At 40.6% G+C, this 18,595-nt stretch overlaps 2 protein-coding genes across 2 annotated transcripts; both read left to right on the top strand.

Moving 5' to 3' along the window:
- The first annotated feature begins 3,980 nt into the window (after positions 1–3,980).
- LOC138105256 (fatty acid-binding protein, adipocyte) lies at positions 3,981–7,392 on the top strand. Its single transcript, XM_069005005.1, has 4 exons — positions 3,981–4,148; positions 5,389–5,561; positions 5,781–5,882; positions 7,166–7,392. Exons 1-4 carry the CDS (start codon positions 4,076–4,078, stop codon positions 7,214–7,216), a joined length of 399 nt encoding a protein of 132 aa, XP_068861106.1. The 5' UTR covers positions 3,981–4,075; the 3' UTR covers positions 7,217–7,392.
- A 5,810-nt stretch (positions 7,393–13,202) lies between these two features.
- Positions 13,203–17,721, top strand: LOC138105255 (myelin P2 protein-like). Its single transcript, XM_069005003.1, has 5 exons — positions 13,203–13,573; positions 13,731–13,829; positions 15,346–15,518; positions 15,788–15,889; positions 17,487–17,721. Exons 1-5 carry the CDS (start codon positions 13,384–13,386, stop codon positions 17,535–17,537), a joined length of 615 nt encoding a protein of 204 aa, XP_068861104.1. The 5' UTR covers positions 13,203–13,383; the 3' UTR covers positions 17,538–17,721.
- Positions 17,722–18,595: the final 874 nt, after the last annotated feature.

Here is an 18,595-nt window from a genome sequence, read left to right as displayed (position 1 = left end):
CTAACATGAGGCCTGTTATAGCCCATCTTCTCAATAGGTGTTATTGTGCCTGAACAAGAAGCTTGTATCAAAGCCATGATTCCCTCCCTGCCTGAGGAAAAATCTCCATTTTTATAGCTTTGTCAAGAACAGGTATTTCTTCTTACTATGAATATTGCCACCTGTGCCAGTAATAACCCCATCCAGAGGCCACACTCCTTTTAAGGGAGTGTTCAACAGAAGTCATTGTCAGTGTCATCAGGGGTGGAATTGATCACGGATGTCTTTTCATGCCAATTTTTGATTCAAAGAGTGAGACAAGTGCATAAGCACAATACTCTGCTGCTCACTGGTAGTCACCAGTTTGATAGCCAGGGCACTCGAAGGAGATGTACTCTGTTACCCTTCCGGGGCAAGGAGGAACTCGAGAAAGAAGCCTCCATTTAAGCAGTCATAACTTAGGTTTTCACATTCAAGAGTAAGATGTGTTTTTACTTTGACAATTCCATACTTACATTAAGTTCCAGGGAAGGTTTAGCACAATGCTCAATCGAAAGGTCCCCTAAATGGCAGATCTTCACTACAGGAATAAACATCCTCTTTTTCACATACTCTATTGGAAGAGCGTCATTGCTCCTGCAAGCCTAAAAGAGCCAAATGGAGGGTACTGTTGTGCTTATTTTTGTAAAGAGCAGTTTATCTCAAGTAGATCTCCACCTTTGGTCTGACTCACAGAGCAAGATTTAACCCATCATCGCTACCTTCCCATCTACTGATTTCCCCTGCACAGCTGCTGCTTTGCTATTCCACTTCATAGAACCACAGAATTCTTTGATCCATGATCACTTCTGCATATCCTGCATCAGGAACTGTCCTCAAATGTCACAGCACCCCAAGACCATGTTGCAGACAGTGCATCATTATTATTTGCAGACTGGAGCTGCCTCAGTTCATATCAGGATTAAGAGATGAATTTTCTTTGTCAGCTTTTCCTGTACTGGACCCTCACCAGCTTCCTTTTCTTGGTTTACCTCTTACCTGCTGTGGTTTCTTCAAAATTTCTGGTTATTTTGAAGGAGGTTTCTACACTTTTGTTTTTGATGGTATTAGATCACATCGGTGTCAATAACCACAGGCCTGTTTAGCCAGATTGCCCAGCTCTTGCTGTCAAGACACTTCTGCAAGTGACATGAATCACTTGCTTAAACTTCCAGGCTCAGAAGCCTCACTGATTTCTTCATGGCCATTAAAAACTCCAGTCTTTATCAGCAGGCTGTATACATTTGCCCCAGAGAGCAGGCATGATGTGTATTAGATGACATCAGTGCCACAAGTTTATCTCTTGTTACTGGAAGTCTCTCCTGAGGGAAAGGATACCATTGGTAGGATACTTTCCAGCAGAGAGCCGTAAGTGTGCTCCCAGATAGCTGCTTGCTTTGAATTAAACATGCAAGTCAAGCCACAAGCTGGCTTTCTTCTTCCATTCTTGAGTCATCATGTTCACAAGATATCTACAAATAGCTCAGATTCACTCTAAGTAAGTGCAAGTAATTGACTGCCTGGGGAGGGTGCACTTGTCTGCTCCAAGTTGATTTGCATGGAAAGGTGCTTCGACTCTCCCCAAAAACTCTTCCAGTATCACAAGCATTGCAGACAGCTGTTAACACCAAAGGAAGGCCAATTGCCTCTCCCAGACTGTAGTTTTGAATAAAAAAGCCCTGTTTCCCCTCCAAAGAAATGAATGCTGGTTGTAGTAAGCCACACACAGAATAGTTCCCAAAAAGCAAGAAAAGTATGAACAGGAACTGATTTCATCCACATCACAGCCTTTCTGTCTGGGCCACTGCAGTAATTCTCACCTGGTACTTTCAGTTGCCATTATTTAATTGCTGGATTTGAGGTTTTATGTTCCTGCCATCTGCTCACACACAGTACAGAGTTTCTCAAGCCAATAATCTGAAGTAAAAATACCTCAAGATAATGACACAAACTTGAGGGACCCTCAGAATTTCCTTTTAAAGAACACTTGAACATGTGACACACTGAGAAAACCAACCAGAAAAGGCACCAGGCACTTCATAATTAGAATAATAGTTTTATTTATTTTGAGATGAAGCCAAAGTCAGTGAATATGCAAGAAAAATTTTGAAAAGAATAGGCCAAATCTAATATTAGCTATTCTAGTCCCCATAGACTTACATCTTAAAGGCATAAGGAGGTAACTAATTATAAATGTACAAACATGCTCAGCTCTCAGAGCAATCCAGGTTGGGGACACACTGCCTAGGGAGAAGCCCTGCAGAAAAGGCCCTCAGGCTGCTGGTGGGCAATGAGCTGAGACCTGGTAGCAGAAAGCTCAAAAACGTCCTGGGCTGTATTTTCAGAAGTACAGCCAGTAGGTTGATGGAAGTGATTATTCCCCTTATCTCAGCACTCATTAGGCTGTATCCAGAGTACCATCCAGTTTTGGAGTGTGTTCAACAGAGGACCCACAGGATCCCTAGGGGTCTGGAGCACTTGCCCTGTGAGAAGAGGCTGTGAGACTGAAGTGGTTCATCCTGGCTGAACTTAGGGAGTGCTTACAAACAGCCCTCCACACCTGTGGGAAAGTGGCCACGGAGTTGGAGCCAGACAGTGACTGGCGAGGAGATGAGAAATTATGAATAAAAGCTGAAAGTAGAGAGGTTTGGAGAGAAGATAAGAAGAGCCTTTCCCCCCCCTTGGCACAGCTGGGTAGGGGTGTGTGCTGCCCAGGGAAACTGTGCTGGCTCCATCCTTGGAGTTTTCTGATCCACAAAAGGACACAGCTCTAAGCAGCCTGATATGGGCTCAGAGGTGAACCTGCCTGAGTGGAAGGATGCACTGGAGACCTCCTCACTTCCCTTGCCATACAAATATCCCTAAGATCTTGCAATCCTGTATAAATAACTCTTCTATAGCATTGTTACTTCCAAAGACATCAAGTAGAAAAATATGTGGTCCTCAATACTTGATGCCTAGCAACCAGCAGAGTAATTCCTGAAAATCCACATAAAGAGAATTGCAGGGGCTGGACTATGCTCTTATTAGCTGCTTTTTGCCATTGGAATAGCACATTACAGACAAGGGAAGGTCTAAAACTTGCTCAACTGCTTTCTGATAGTTTTTTGTGAACTGAAGTATGACAGGGCTTAGAAGATCAGTCAAGATGGACCCATTATGTCAGGCCTGTACACAACTTGACTCAAACAAATTGATGTCTTAATAGCACAAAGAGAGAAGAAATTAAGTGTCCAGGAACCTTTGGTGAGTCGATACTAGAGCCTAGCTTTATGCCATAATTACTCAAAATGCTAGTCATTGGGACATAGTTCTTCAGAAAGCATGGGAGTAAAAGGGAGAGAAATCCTCTGTTTTGTTACTTTTCTTCTCACAGAACTCTATATCCCCTCTACCTTACATAAAAGCGTATTACAGACCTATTCTTCGATTGATTCAGGTGGTGCAAGGACAAGGAGACCCCAATCAAGGAAGCAATTTTATTGCCTTAGCCTTCTATAAATCCAGCATTCACTTTGTGCTCCAAATCCACTTCTTCCTGTAATTCTGTATTTCTCTAGAGGAAATTTCTGATTGCAGGGGTGCTGAAAGCAAGCTAAATGATCCCAATGAGCCTTTTGAATCTGAAAGTCTAGGAATTGAGCTGTGTGCATTTGATATAGTGGACTGAAATGAAAGAGTATGGGAGAGAACATTAATTTTTCTCTGGGGGTTGAGCTCAAGCCTACTTTTTTATTCTGAAAGGTAATTTGATTTAATTATTTGCCTTTAAGGTAGAGTGTTCTTGAATGACAAAAATAATTAAATAAAAACATGACAGTGATCTTTGTGCTAGTAAGGGCATATGAATAATAGCACTATGACCTACTGGCAAAGGAGGGGCAGGGGAGGAAGAAAAACACTGGGCACTGGGACTCCCTCTTCATTGGTCATTCCAGAGCATCATGTGGCCACAGCTCCTTTTTAAAGATAAGTACTCTTCTCCTGGAGCTCATAATATTCTCCTGTTCTGCATTTCTGTTTGAACCTGTGGAAGACATCTTTCTAGCCTGACAAAATGTGCGACCAGTTTGTGGGCACCTGGAAGCTCCTTTCTAGTGAAAACTTTGAGGACTATATGAAAGAACTGGGTGAGAATTGTTATTTCAACTTCTTGTATCTGGAACAGGGAAGGAATGCCAATTTTGAACTTTAGTCTTTACTTGCTTTTTCTGGCTGCGCTGTTTATCAAGGGGGGTTGAATCCACTATTTTGATCAGGTGGTCTTAAACTGGAGAACTCGTCTGTTTCAATTAGTGGTGTTAAATTCCTGTAAAGAAAAAAAACTTTGATTGATAGGAATAATTTCAGGTAAGCCAAGTCTAGGCATGCCTTATTAGTAGTGTTATAAATGGAAGTAAAACATCACTGCAATATTTAGTGTGAATTCGCTTTTATCTTGGACATGCAAATCAGTGTGATGCTTTAAAGCAGCAAGTTTCCTTATGTCTATAAGCAACACACCTAGACAAATTTAAAATGCTGCTGTGTTAGGACACCAGTTAATTGCCAGGGTTATTATATTGAATGAAACTCTGTAGCTGCCTCCAGTGAATATTAACAAAGACAATTGCATGGATTCATGCAGATACTTGCAAAGATTTGATGTCTAATGCTTTTCTCTAAAGGTGTAGACTTCTCACTTAGAATTAAAATTGGGATTTAAAAGGGTTCAACATTCTGTTAGTGTGGAGGAAGCAGGGGGTAACTTGCACAGATTCAATAGTACATGCTAAAAAGCTGGGGGGTTATTTGCAGTTTAGGGGTAAAATACTTACTATGACTTATTCTGACAGCTTTCAAGGAATGAGACTCTTGCACTCCTAATCTTTACTCCAGATTTACTCAGGACATAACCATTGCCAGCTCTTTCTTAATCATTTCCTTATATTCAACCTACCCACTTGTAAATATAAAAAGTGCTTGCTTTTTTTTCCTTGTTTGTTTGTTTTGTTGCTTTTGTGGCTCAGAAACCGTCATATATTTCTGCTTATTTACATTTAGACACAATAAGCCTACAAGTTAGAGTACAAGCTATGAAAATTATTCTGAAGTCTATATGCAAATATCTGGCATTAAAATAATTTCAATCTTCAAAATATTGCTTTTACTATTTTGACAATGAGAGGGTAGAGAATTTCCTTACATCAACCCACCCAGCTTGGTCCATAGCAGTACCAAGTGAGATTTTACAAAAGAATCTCTGTAACATAGAATTAATAACACTCAGAAAGCAATAGGGGAAAAAGCACTGAGGGGGGTTTTTCCAACATATAAGAGCAAAGGATTGAGGAAAGATAAAAATTTCATAGTGCCCTATCTTATTTACAGGTGTGGGGTTTGCTACCAGGAAGATGGCTGGTGTGGCCAAGCCTAACGTAACTATCAGCATCAATGGTGATGTGATAACCATCAAAACAGAAAGTACCTTCAAAAATACAGAGGTCTCTTTCAAGCTGGGTGAAGAGTTTGATGAGACCACAGCAGATGACAGAAAAACAAAGGTGAGTCCAGAAATGGCATTTTGCAAATACATCTCTCAAAAGAGGTGTGTGAGCAGCAGGGCAGAGTTGTGATTTTGACATCCAGTGCAGAAATGCTACCTCCCCAGGTAAGAGTGCTCTGGGTGCTTTGTGCTTAGTGCTGTTTGGATCTGGAGAGCCTTCTCCTGAGACCAGAGCACCCTGATGAAACAGACACACTTTGTTTTCTTGCTTTGGTAGAATGTCATAACCCTAGACAACGGTGTGCTGAACCAGGTGCAGAAGTGGGACGGAAAAGAGACTATCATAAAGAGAAAAGTGGTGGATGGGAACCTGGTGGTGGTAAGTTAATTTTTGTTACTTAATCACTGAATTCAGTGTGTAGAATTCATGTTTGGCTGATGTATGACTTTGGATTCAAACACAGGGAGGGAAGGCATCTGAAAAGGCTCTGTTCACTTGGTGAGAAATCTCTCTGATTGAGTCTAGAGTGTAAGTTAAAACTGAAAAGCTGATAAACTTACGGAATGGTACAGTCTTCTCCATAGCAAGACATGGTTAGGAAAGTGTAGGAAGAAAAACCCAACATCCCTATGAGGGAAACTTTTATATATCTGAATCTCTGAGTCCTGGACAGTATAGAGGAAGCATTAGCAAAGCCCACATTAAATACATCCACTCTAGGCTGATGCAGAATACTCCTGTTCATCTTCAGCAGAGGCTTAACAGTCATCTGTGGGAATCCTGCTATGCATCACCAACAACTGTGTTAATAATATGGTGTTAGAGCAAGGAAACGTGTCCAAGCTCTGTTGGTTGGTTTTGTCTGGTCAGAGACTATTGTGCTTGACTTGGTGCCAGTAAGGCCCACCTACAGTCTGGGGCTTCCCAGCTCTGCTTTACAGTTTTAGAAAACACACTTTGAAGAATCTGGGACAGGACTAAATGTTCATAAAAGGCAGCTGAGATTCCTACATGCTGCAAAACAATACACACACACAAAATTCCTGAAGAGTTCTCCCCTCCCCTAGGGAAAAATAATGTGTCCATAAATTCAATATTTAAATTTCTTTGGATAGAGACCAGAGGAGAATAAATAGAAATAGTTTTTAATAACAACTTCAATAAGAAAAATTGAACAAAACAGAGTTTGATCTAACAGAAAAACAGATGAGACAGAGCCTAACATGCAGAGGCTGACACTAGCAGCTCCAAGTCTGAAAGCTCTCTGTGTGTGCATGTTTTGTGCACACGTGTGTGAAGAAGACAAGCCACAGCTGCAAAAGGTGAAAGAAGAAAAGGTTATATAGCCCAAGTCCCAGGTCTAGTCAGCCCCCACAGAAGTCCTAGGAGCCCTCATTAGAGATTTTTAAGAAAAGATTAGAAATCTCCTGGGGGTCACTGGAGCAGTTCTTGAAAATTCTTTCACTCCTGTGCTTGTTTTTCAGACTTCTGTTGCTGAAGCTCTCAAAACTTGAGTTTCACTCTTTTGGCAATTGGCTTTAGAGGAGGAGAAATGCAAATTTTTCTAAAACTGGTTCCCAATAGATAAGTAATTCTCTACCTTCTGACTAACAAGCATTTAGTGAGAGATAAAAGCTGATGGAATTATCTTTTCTTTCCAGGAATGCACCATGAATAATGTTTCCTGCAAAAGAGTTTATGAAAAAGCATGAAGAAGCCACCTTCACACGGGACTAATGCTTAAAGCTGGACTAAAACAACTTAACCAAAGGAGAAAAGCTCCACAAATTTGTTTTAAAGAGAACTGTACTTTTTTCAGATATATCCCAAAGCAGATACACGCACTTAGTCTCATTTGTTGTTCAATAAAATATTCTGCTTTCTACAACATGTGCTTATGCTGGAGTTTGTCAGAAAGGGGCTTGGGGGGATGCCGTGTGGGAAGGGGTGCTGTGCAGGAAAGCACTTTGGAGCCAGTACCACACTCAGCCAACGTGACCCATCTCCCTCAGAGCCAGCCCAGTGCGTGGCACCTGTGTGACAGTGGCAGGTGTACACCTGAACACAAAAACATCCTCTGGTGAGGGCTGCATGTGGGCTAGCCCCTGCAAGGAGTCTGTGCACAGCCAGGGGAAAAACGGGGCTGCTCTTCTCGGCTGCAAGCAGAGGTTGTTGTTCTCTGGGGCAGGGAGGAGGATGATCTGTGGATGCCTGGTGTTGGCTTCCAAACACGAGCAGGGTACCAGGCACCTCCTCTGTGCACAAATGCAGACAATTTTAAACCCAGGGACCATTTGAAGCAGCTTGATCTTGTCCTTTTCTACCTCAAGTGTGAAATTATAGCAACTGTAACTTTCATCTGTGATTATTTTGTCAATGTGCCTGTCTTGAATATCTCATTTTGTCCTAGATAGGCAAAATACCTTGAATTAAGAATCATAGCTTAAAAAATATTCAGGTTTACTAAAAGCCAGTACGATTTTGCTATGGGTACAACCTTCTTTATTACCTACATGCATTTTCTATTAACTCATTAGGCTTGATCAGTGTTGGGAACACGAGCCTTTCCAGATGCAAAGCCCTTTGGACACCATGTTTTTCAACTCTGCTTGTTTTTAACTACTGTCTTCTACTGCCCATAGTCCTGGTCTCCTATTTCAAAACTTTGCATCTACAGAAGCCATAATTTCTACACCTGGGAGGGCTTAAATTGAGGACAAAAAAATATCGAGATTTCTAGGGAAAACCTGGACAATAAGTATAAAAATGTGTGCCTTAACTACTAAATGGGGAAATGACCGTATCTTGAGCAATTAAGATCTGTGAACCAAATTCCACATATTCCTGACATTCCTGAAGTCAGCTGTCAGAGGTGATGATGCTGAGTCCCTGCTGCAAACAGCAGAGACCTCTCACACACTTGAACTTTCCTCTGCATAACTCAGATTGTTCCCAAGTTTTTGCCCTTTTTATACAACCAGAGACGGAAATTGAAGGACTTTTACATTCGACAGGAGCTGAGGAGTAATTTAAAAGTGATTCCAAAGACTACCAGTAAATTCTGCATAAAATGTTAAAAAAGCCATGAACAGCTCCTGTGTTTTAACCTTGGCTTCATTGCTTATGAAATCTCACCAAGTTAGAGAACAGCAGTTGGATATGGGAAGGAAGAATGCTTCAGAGCACCCCATATATGCAGTACAGATGCCTTAAGAGGCCTCCTAGAAACAGAGACTAGACAGGAGTAAGGGAATAAGGTCGGTATTTATTCGAAAGGCCTCCAAAGGTACCCCCTGGGGAGCCAGAGGCTACTGCCAAGATGGACCCCAAGATGGATGACAGGTCACGAGTTCTTCACACTTTTATAAGTTTGGTTCATTTGCATATCAGGATTAATTCTCCAATTAAAGCTTCAGTTTAATGATGTAATTCCCCTCCACTTGCCCCCCTTGAGAGGCCTTTTGGTTTATACTTTTTGGGCCTAGGATGGTCTGGGTGTCCTTGAAGAGCAGGCTTTGTTATGTCTACCTAGCACAAGTGAGCAGAAATTAACAGGCTACAAGAAACTTCAGAATTACACACTAAGCAGTACAGAATTTGAAAAATACAAAAGTTAAAACCTAAGGCATCAGTACTAACTCTACTTAGCACTTAACAAAACCAAAATTATTTATGAAAGTTAGGATACAACTACAGTTTATTGGTAGAAAATATACATGAGAGTGATGGTTGTAAGAAGCAGAAACATTCACTTAAATAAACTACATATAGACATTAAATATCAGCCCATTGTTAAATATATTCTATCATCCACAGATTTGGAAATACTCTGCCGGAGGTAAAATTCCCAATATTCTGATATTCACATAGCAGATTTTATTTTCCAGAAAACTTGCATTCTTAATGCAGCCAACAGTTACAGTTGTAACATTCACAGCCTAATATTTCAGAAAAGGATAATCTATTCTAAAAGCATCACCATTTATTTTGGTACCTCATGAATGGCTTTGAACTTTGTGAATGAATCAAGACACTTAAAACTTCAATTTTTGGAAATTTCAATAAAGTGATATTCTGTCTATAAACTTAAACAGGGACAGCACCATAATGAAGTATTAGTGATGCTTTTCTTAGAATATGAACACGTTTGGAATTTATTCTCTGAAAAAGCCAAAATTTATTGTCTAAAAAAGGCAGCAGTCTAGTGACTGCTTGAATAAATGGAGGTGATTCCTCTCTGTCAAGAAAAGGTGTGTGCTCTCAGACCTGCATGGAGGTGAGAGCACACATTTCTAAGGGCTAAAATCAGATCAGTGTCTTGTCCTTACCTGCAGAGCAGCACAGGTCTCTCTTCTGTCATGCTGAACTATTCTCCAAAAATCAGTAACCACCCCAGAGCACTCCTTTCTGCCAAAGAGGGATCTCACTAAATCCCTACAAACCCGTGGGCAGCAGACTTATCGCAGCAGGCGCCTTGAGTGCTGAGAGGAGGAGATCTCTGCCCCTTACCATATTCACTCACTAGCCTTTACAGGTTTCTTGGATGGCAAGAGGGAAAGGAGACTCACATACAGATTTTTAGCAGTTCGGGAGAAAGATGAAGAAAGGCTTATTCTGAGGATTGACCTTTCAGTTGTTTTTCTTTTTTTCTTTTAACTATTTATTTCCACTTGAAAGAACTTGAAGGACTTTTGTGTCTTGACCATGTGTGCAGTGCAGCCTGGACTCATTTCCCCATCCCAGCTGTCCCGCTCTGGTCTTGTAGGGTGTTCCAAGCTAAGGAGACAAGAAGATATTTGCACCCTCCAATGTAGCTACTGGGAAAAAGGAGGCTGCTGGCCCCATGTTCAGAGTTGATCCTTCAGTTTCATAGAGTCAATGCTAAAACATCCTTGGTGTCCTCACAGCAAGTCCCTCTTTGACCTCTGTTCTCCCCTTCTATTTATGTTCTCTTAATTGCTCTCCTAGGAATCTATTTAGACTTTTTTTGGCCCTTAATTTTCCCAGATAATATTTCCTTTCAAGAAATTCACATAAATTTACTTTCTGTATTTCTTTAAATAGTATCTTTATTTCTAAATAGTCTCTGAATTTTTAGTTCTCTATTTTTATCAAGTTTTAACTTTAACTCTTGTGCTGCTTCACAATCTCCAACTTCAATGATTTCAAATCCCATTTTAAATCAACCATAAGCTAAAAAAGGGAACCAAGGCTCTCCTTTATCATGTGTACTCACAATCCTTGACATTTTTCCTCTTTAAATTTGAAGAAAAGATTGGTTTCCACAATTATTTCTACTGGTATATAATTCCCTGCTCTTGTTCTTTCTAAACTGTAAGTCCTTTAAATGAAAGTACTGATTTTTCTTAGTGACAAAGAGATAGATGGCAGCAATGTCAACATTGTTTGAGACTGCTTAAGACTGGGGTTTTGTCTGAATAAATAATTCTCTGTTACTTTTGTTCTTAAGGTTACTGGTACTGCAATGTAACTGTTCTATTCTGACTAATTTGCTCATCTTGAATTTCTTTGGGTCTGATTTTACAACATCCCAATCATCTTTTATTTCCCAAAGGCAGCAGCCTTGTCTTGTTAAAGTGCCTTTATGTGGATAAGACAATTAAATAAAAGAACAAAGAATGCCTGAGGAGCAACGGTAGAATATTTTCATATCATTTCTCGAGAAACAATGGATAGTTTCATTTAGGAGTAGTTTTCTCATTTCCAGAGATGGAATAAAAGATCTAGCTATTCTTTACACAAAATGTGATATTATGCATGTCTGCTTTAGAAGAGCTTTGTGTGGACAACACCTTCGAAGACTGACATTTACTTACGCGTTACAGATCCAGCATCTGCTTCCCACTGCGAGGGAGAAAGAGTTCTTTGCCTTGTTTTTATTTTCAGTGACTCAGACTTTTGCTCCCCTCACTGAACTGTCAGTGAGACCTGTGCAGCAAGGGAAGTTCCGTTCAGCTTCCCCTGTTGAGAGGGGTTTAAAAACATTTTGCATATGCCACCAAAATATGTGACTGAAGACCTTATTATTTTCCACAACCACCATGTAAACCAAAGACTGCAATAATTTCACTCCTCAGACTTTATTATTTACATGTTTCAGGGTGTTCCCCTTCTTCTTTATGACAGCTTTCAAGTCAGGACCCAGATCTCACCCTCCTTGGCACACTACCATTTCCATCTCATTCTTTCAACTCTAAACACAAGAAATTTGGTCCCACGACATAAAATCCCAGTGTCTCTGCCCTTAAAACGTAGACCTGAAGAGTCTTTATAGGTTGTCATAACCCAGAAATTACAATCATACAAAAAAGGCAAACAGGTAACTATTGTTCACCCAAGTCAGAAAGAAGTCTCTAATCTTTACATGTACCAAGCAACAATTTCCTCCAGGAAGATGGTTTAAGAAGGGAAAGGACAGAACTACATCAGATGTGGTCTTGCACTAAATAGTTTCAAATAGTTTGAAGTGTCTTGAATTACAGTGCTTTAAATTCCTGCCTGTCACATACACATGTGGTTTATGGATTTGGTTTTTGTGTCTGTTTTTTACTAACCATAAGACAATAATTCTAAATGTGGATTTAAAAAAAAAAAAAAAAACCAAAAAAAACTGGTTTTGAATGTTGAAAACTCAGATTTTTCATTCTTTCAATTTTGGCTTGGCAGAAAATGTTCTGGAGGTCCTGGTGTACACCAAGCTGAATATGAACCAGGAACATGCATCAGCAGTAAAGGGTGAGTGATGTCCTGGGCTGCATTAGGAGTGTTGGAGGTTGAGGGAGATTGCCCTTCCTCTCTATTCAGCACTGATCAGGCCACAGCTGAATGCTGGGCCCAGTTCAAGGCTCCCCAGTACAAGCAAGAAAAGGGTCCAAGGAGATCATAGCATCTCTTCATGGGAGCAGGGATACCTGAGGAAATCTGACAGCAATAGGACACATGTGAATCAATGCCTTATATGATTGTGCTGGCTTAAGTCATCCCTTTACCCTATGGCAGACCAACTATCCATGTGCAGAAAGACAAAAGAGAATAAAATATGCCCTCCTTCCAAGTCTGCAAAGTTGCTTGCCTCTCACTGAGTGACTTTGTACTAAGAATAAGCACTTTAATGACTCAGCCCCTTCTCATGCCATCCACCAGTCAAGAACAAGAGCTAATCTCCACTGATGCACTGATTTTCTGAATATGCCCAGTTGTAAAAGTGAGCCAGTGCATATTGGCTGCTTCTTCTTTTTGTGATCATGTCTGGGGTATATGCAGGGAAGCACCCACAGCTTGGAATCATTTCTCTGATTCAAAGGGAGACAACGGAACAATATAATTCAGTTCTGCCTTTAAATGATAAGAAATACAGACCCTTTCCAGGATGGATCATGAAATTAAAAAAAAAAAAACAACACAAACCACTTTGTACATCATCTTGACAGTTCCTCCAACATCCATATGGCTCTGGTTTATCTGACTAACACACAGGTGACAATAGTGGTAGCATTCTACAGCTTCCTGAGAAGGGGAAGTGGAGAGGAAGGTGCCGATCTCTCCTCCGTGGTATCCAGGGGTAAGATGTGTGGGAATGGTTCACAGCTGTGTCAAGGGAGGTTCAGATTTGTCATTAGGAAGCACTTTAAGTGAGAGAGTGGTCATACACTGAAAGAGGATTCCTAGAGAGGTGGCCAAAGCCCCAGGCCTGTCAGTGTTTAAGAGGCATTTGGACAATGGCTTAACATGCTGTAATTTTTGGCCAGCCCTGGATTGGTCAGGCATTTGGACGAGATGCTTGTTATGGATTTCTATTCTATATGGTGGCAGCAGGAGAATAACACTGGGAGGACAGTCGGAGCTGGGTTTCACAGGGATGCAGTGCTCCTGTACTTGTCTCTGTGTTGCTGACACCCCACTGCAGTGTGCCCTGACTGCTCTGCGGGTGCAGTGGCAGTGTTCTGTCCCCATCCCCACGTGCCCCTCGTGTACTGGTGTATTCAGTGGAGGAAGCCAAGGCAGGCGTCACCCAGAGCCTTGGCACTGGCACGGCTGCCTTGGACAAGGTGCACATTGTCTTGCCCTGGTACTGCCTCCCCTATTGGCCATCCCAATTGCCACAGGGACCGGACCTCTTTAAAGGGACACCACTGAATCTGAGTTGGGCACACAATCTCTCTGACTGCCACCAACAGCTTTTGTGGCCACTGCCTCTCTCTGCAGGACCAGCGCCTCACAAAGCCTGTACAATGTGTAACCGATTTGTGGGAACCTGGAAACTTGTCTCCAGTGAAAATTTTGATGACTATATGAAAGAATTGGGTGAGAAATATTCTGGGTTTGGTTGTTTTTTTTTTTTGTTAGTAAGTTTCCCTTGGGAAGGTTTTGTTCACGGATGGTGCCTTCTTTCTGTCCAAAAAGCACTTAACTACTCTTCTAGCATAATTTAATTTCTTTTCTTTAGCATCTAAATTGGAAAAGGTAGGTGATGAATTACTGTTATAAATTTACTTCTGTCTAACTAATCTGAACTGATCTAACTTGTTTTTCTCTCATGAGAGTAATCTATGGAGATGCAGATTTTTTTGTTCCTCTTGATTGCACTATTAACTTGTGACTTATGATAATTTACAATATATAATGGAGCTGATGTCTCATGACACTGTAGTTTCAGATGCCTAAATGCTATGAATGAATCTGTCTATTACTGAAGAATGCCAGGAATGTAATAAATTAAGCATTGTTTTTCACTTTAATGCTGGCTTCATTCCTATATGCCAAGTGCACAGACAGTCAGCTACTGCATTGCTTTTGCTGTATAAATGATTCACTGCTTTCCTTTATTTGAAGTGTTAGACTGACTAACAAAAGAATTGCAGTTAATTAATTAGCCAGGGTGAATGTGGGAGGAAAGTCCAGCTGCAGATATTTTTCTGAACATCTGAACAGAATTGTTTAGTATGGAATAATTACTGCAGTTATTAAAGTGTTATACTTTGCAGATATGTTTATACCATTTTTTACGGATCTTTTCATCTGAGCATGGCATAGGACTAACAAAGGCACTAACTACAGCTATCCCCTTTCTGCTTTTGTAAAGCAGCGATACACTGCCAGTGGCTTCATTCCTACTTGCCCCAAGCCTCACAACCTGCAGACAATGAACTGGACTGGAAGGGACTAGACAGTACAAAAGGCTTTTGGTATGGGATTTTCCTGGAAGCTCTTTGCAGCTCTCAAGTCTCATACCTCAACATTTTTTATATTTCATACTTGTACTTTTCACTGAGGTTTAGATGCAAGGATTCTTCAGGGATGCTAATAGCAACTTAGGAATTACCCAGTCTTCAGTATGTTTTAATGAACAAGCACAGCACACTGGCAATTCAGTGTCCAGTTTCTTCCTTGCAGCCATTAGCAAAAGTACAAATTCTCAGATTTGCCAAGGGTTTTTTAAAAGGATTTTTACAAATTTTTATGAGAACCAGTCTATTCCTCTGAATTTTTCTACCTGTTCTCTCTCTACAAAATTAACGCAGATTTGTAACAAACTATGTTTCATCTTAGCTAAATGTGCACAGCTCTATAACTGTGTATATCTTTACTTCTTGCTGAAAGTGCACTCTATGAGCTGGGGCTGCCTCAGCCCCTGAATGCTGACGTTACCTTCCTATCTCTGTCTAAGTAGTGTCTCAGCTAAAAAATTAACATTTCACTTCAATCAGGCACTGAAAAATTCGAGAAGAAAATCTTCCCTATTCTTCCGTGGAAGAATCATGAGAGGATACTGAGTTTCTTGCTTCTAGAATGTAGTGATTGTTTTGTTTCTGATTTCTAGGAGTGGGCTTAGCTACCCGGAAACTAGGTGGCCTGGCAAGGCCTGATGTGATCATCAGTATGAAAGGGGACATAGTGACCATCAGAACTGAAAGCACCTTCAAAAATACAACCATCTCTTTCAAACTGGGCCAACAGTTTGATGAAACAACAGCAGATGACCGGAAAGTCAAGGTAAGGCAGCTGATGATATCTAAGTGGTCTGAACATCTCCTAGAAGAACAACAGGAGAAATTTTACCTACTCCATCAGTGCACCTTGAGTTTTCCAAACTATTCCAATAAAGCCCTGAAAGAAGAAACAATATAGTGCTGAATATAATGTTACTGAGTATTATATTTTCATTATCCAAGAGTGCATATCTTCCTGAACATAAAGTGAATTGCTACTCTAATCTGCAAAGCTCAGACTGCAGTTTGAAACTCTTCTCCTGGACTTTGCAGAGTGTTGTAACCTTGGAGAAAGGGTCATTGGTGCAAGTGCAGAAGTGGAATGGCAAAGAGACCACAATAAAGAGAAGACTTGTTGATGGGAAGATGGTGGTGGTAAGCTCACGTTCCTTGCACACTGAAAAAGGTCAGAAGGATACAGCCTTCAATATGTTTCTGTCTAAACAGATCAATTCTGGCTTACTTTTTCAATCATGAGATAAATAAAAAGGGAGAAAAAGGGGACCAAACTTAGAAAACATCTGGAAGGAAATAAATGTTGTTGCATACAGCAACTTGTCTTTAAAGTGACTATTTTGGCAGAGCTGCCATAAATTGACAGCATAGTTACTGCTCTCAACATTATTGTTCTTAAAAGGAATAAGGTTTAAAAATAACAGAAACCTGTAAACTGTGAACAAAAGTTTACAAGCAGGGTATTTCTGTCCCTGGAACAGCTCTTTCTTTTTCCCCATCTTGGCCAAGTCAGAGAGATAACACTTTTTAGGGACCCTAGTTGTAAGGGTTGCTATTAAAATTAAAATTTCACTTTTTCATTAAAGTTTTTAAAGATTGGAGTCAAACTAATTTTGGCAACTTGTTTGGAGGCAGCAGCATTACATCTTTACCTGTTAGCTTGTTCTGACTGTGTTTTGTAATGAGTTCTCATATGTAGAATCATAGAATGGTTTGGGTTGAAAGGAACCTTAGAGATCATCCAGTTCCAACCCACTGCTACGAACAGGGACACCTTCCACTAGACCAGGTTACCCAAAGCCCTGTCTAGTCTGGCCTTGAACACTTCCAGGGATGGGGCATCCACAACCTCTCTGGGCAACCTGTTTCAGTGTCTCACCATCCTCACAGTAAAGAATTTCTTCCTAATATCTAATCCAAACCTCCTCTCTCTCAGTTTGAAGCCATTCCCCCTTTTCCTGTCACTACACACCCCTGTAAAAAGTCCATCTCCAGCTCTCTTGAAGCCTTCCTTTAGGTAGGAAGGGTGATTTGCTTTTGCATCTCCTCATAGCTGCATTTCTGCATAAGTTTTTTCTAATTATTAAACCCTCTTCATAAAGCAGAGAAGTAAGGTCCCTCTTCTGTTGGTGTCCTGCTGTCTGCCCCTTGCCTCATACAGGGTTGTGGAGGACTCCTCCTCTTTTGCAGACCAAGGAAGTATTTTTTTAATATCCTGTCGCCTTTGTCGCGTGCATCCTGTGGCTGTGAATCATCAGCAGCCACTGAAGGCCACAGGGGTGAGAGGGTCAAGAGAAATATTTTGTGACTCAGAAGAGCAAAGTTTTTTAGGCCAGAAGCCTAACCTCTGAAATACCCAGGCTACTTCTGCTTCTAAGCAAAAAAAAACAACCCTATTTTGAAAACTTGGAAGGGCCATGATATAGAAACTAGGTGGGGCCAATATTTCTGCCAAGCCAGCAATAATACAAAGAAAAGTAGATTTGTTTGTGGAAGCTGAGCTTAATTTTGCAATCTCTTTGTCATTAAATGCCACTTAATTAAGTTTAAAGCTGTTAAAACAGAAACAACTCTACTTGCAATATAAAAATATCTTTGCTGTTTGTTCTAAACATTCTGTAAACATGTAGAGATGTAAAACATGACATCTGGATTTTCATTGTCTTCAGAGGTTACTGCAGCAGACACAACTGATGTCAGCAAAATGTTTATATTAATATTTTCCTTTATGCCTTAGGAATGTGCCATGAAAGGGGTTGTCTGCACTAGAGTTTATGAAAGAGTGTGAAGAAGTTCCCTCTCTGCGCCGGACCAGAACTGGCTCTAAAAACTCGGCTTAGTTCAGCGACCAAAACCTCATGCACTGTGCTTCTTTATTTTATTTCCTTTTATTGGGAAAATGGCTACACCATAATTTGATATTTCAAAGCCATAGTGTAACTAATCCAAAATATTGTGGTGATCCAATAAAAGCTTCTCAACACAGAAAATAGTGTGTTTCGCTCCACATGAATGATTTACATTTACTTTCTTGACTGGCACTATCGTTTCTGTTGATAGTGCCTGTACAAAAGGTCAGACTATTTCTGAGTAAAATGGTGAAACACAAGTAATCCATATCTGAGAGAGGGCTAACACTGCTTCTGCTAACCCTAACCCAAATATCATCTCCTGGACTCAATATTCCTTTCCTGCAAAAGATTTTATTGCTGAATAGCTCCTATAGGAAAAATTATCTTTACCACCAGTATGATATATCATAGGAGCCTTACAGTCTTAGCACATCATTGTTTCATACTCATCCCAAAAAGTTTATACTTTTTTCAGTACCAGGATTTATATACTGGCATTTATTTGGAAGAAAACAGATACTGGAGGAAAAAAAAAAGCTGGAATATATTCCATATTTGCCTGTCAAAAGAACAGATAAACCCATGAAACAAAGTGTGGAGCAGGTGTGAATGAACTCCAGAAGTCTTAAGGCTAGAGGGCTTTGTTTTAAAAGTGCTCAGCAATCAATCCTACTTCCAGCCCAGTATTTAAGTGTATGCTTAATATTAAGCACACAGAGGAGTTGCATTGGATAGAGTTTGCTGTCAAGCCTAACTGAGTAGCTAAAGTGTTCATTCCTCCCACTGCACTTATGCTGCTTTTATCTAAGGAAAAAAACAGAAAAAGCAAACCTAAACATCTGGAAATCTATTTAACCAAAAAGCACTGTGGCAGGTTATTAATATTTGCCTCCATTGGCCAGTGTTCAGTATCACTGCCATATTCACCTAATCACATTATTTCATCCCGTGGCCTCCGTGCCACCACACAGGGCTGTCCCTGCCTTCTCTGTGG

Source organism: Aphelocoma coerulescens, chromosome 2 (genome assembly GCF_041296385.1).
Source record: "Aphelocoma coerulescens isolate FSJ_1873_10779 chromosome 2, UR_Acoe_1.0, whole genome shotgun sequence".
Classification (NCBI taxonomy): Eukaryota; Metazoa; Chordata; class Aves; order Passeriformes; family Corvidae; genus Aphelocoma; species Aphelocoma coerulescens.
Note: the sequence above shows the minus strand (reverse complement) of the source record. Positions and strands in the feature narration are given on the sequence as shown.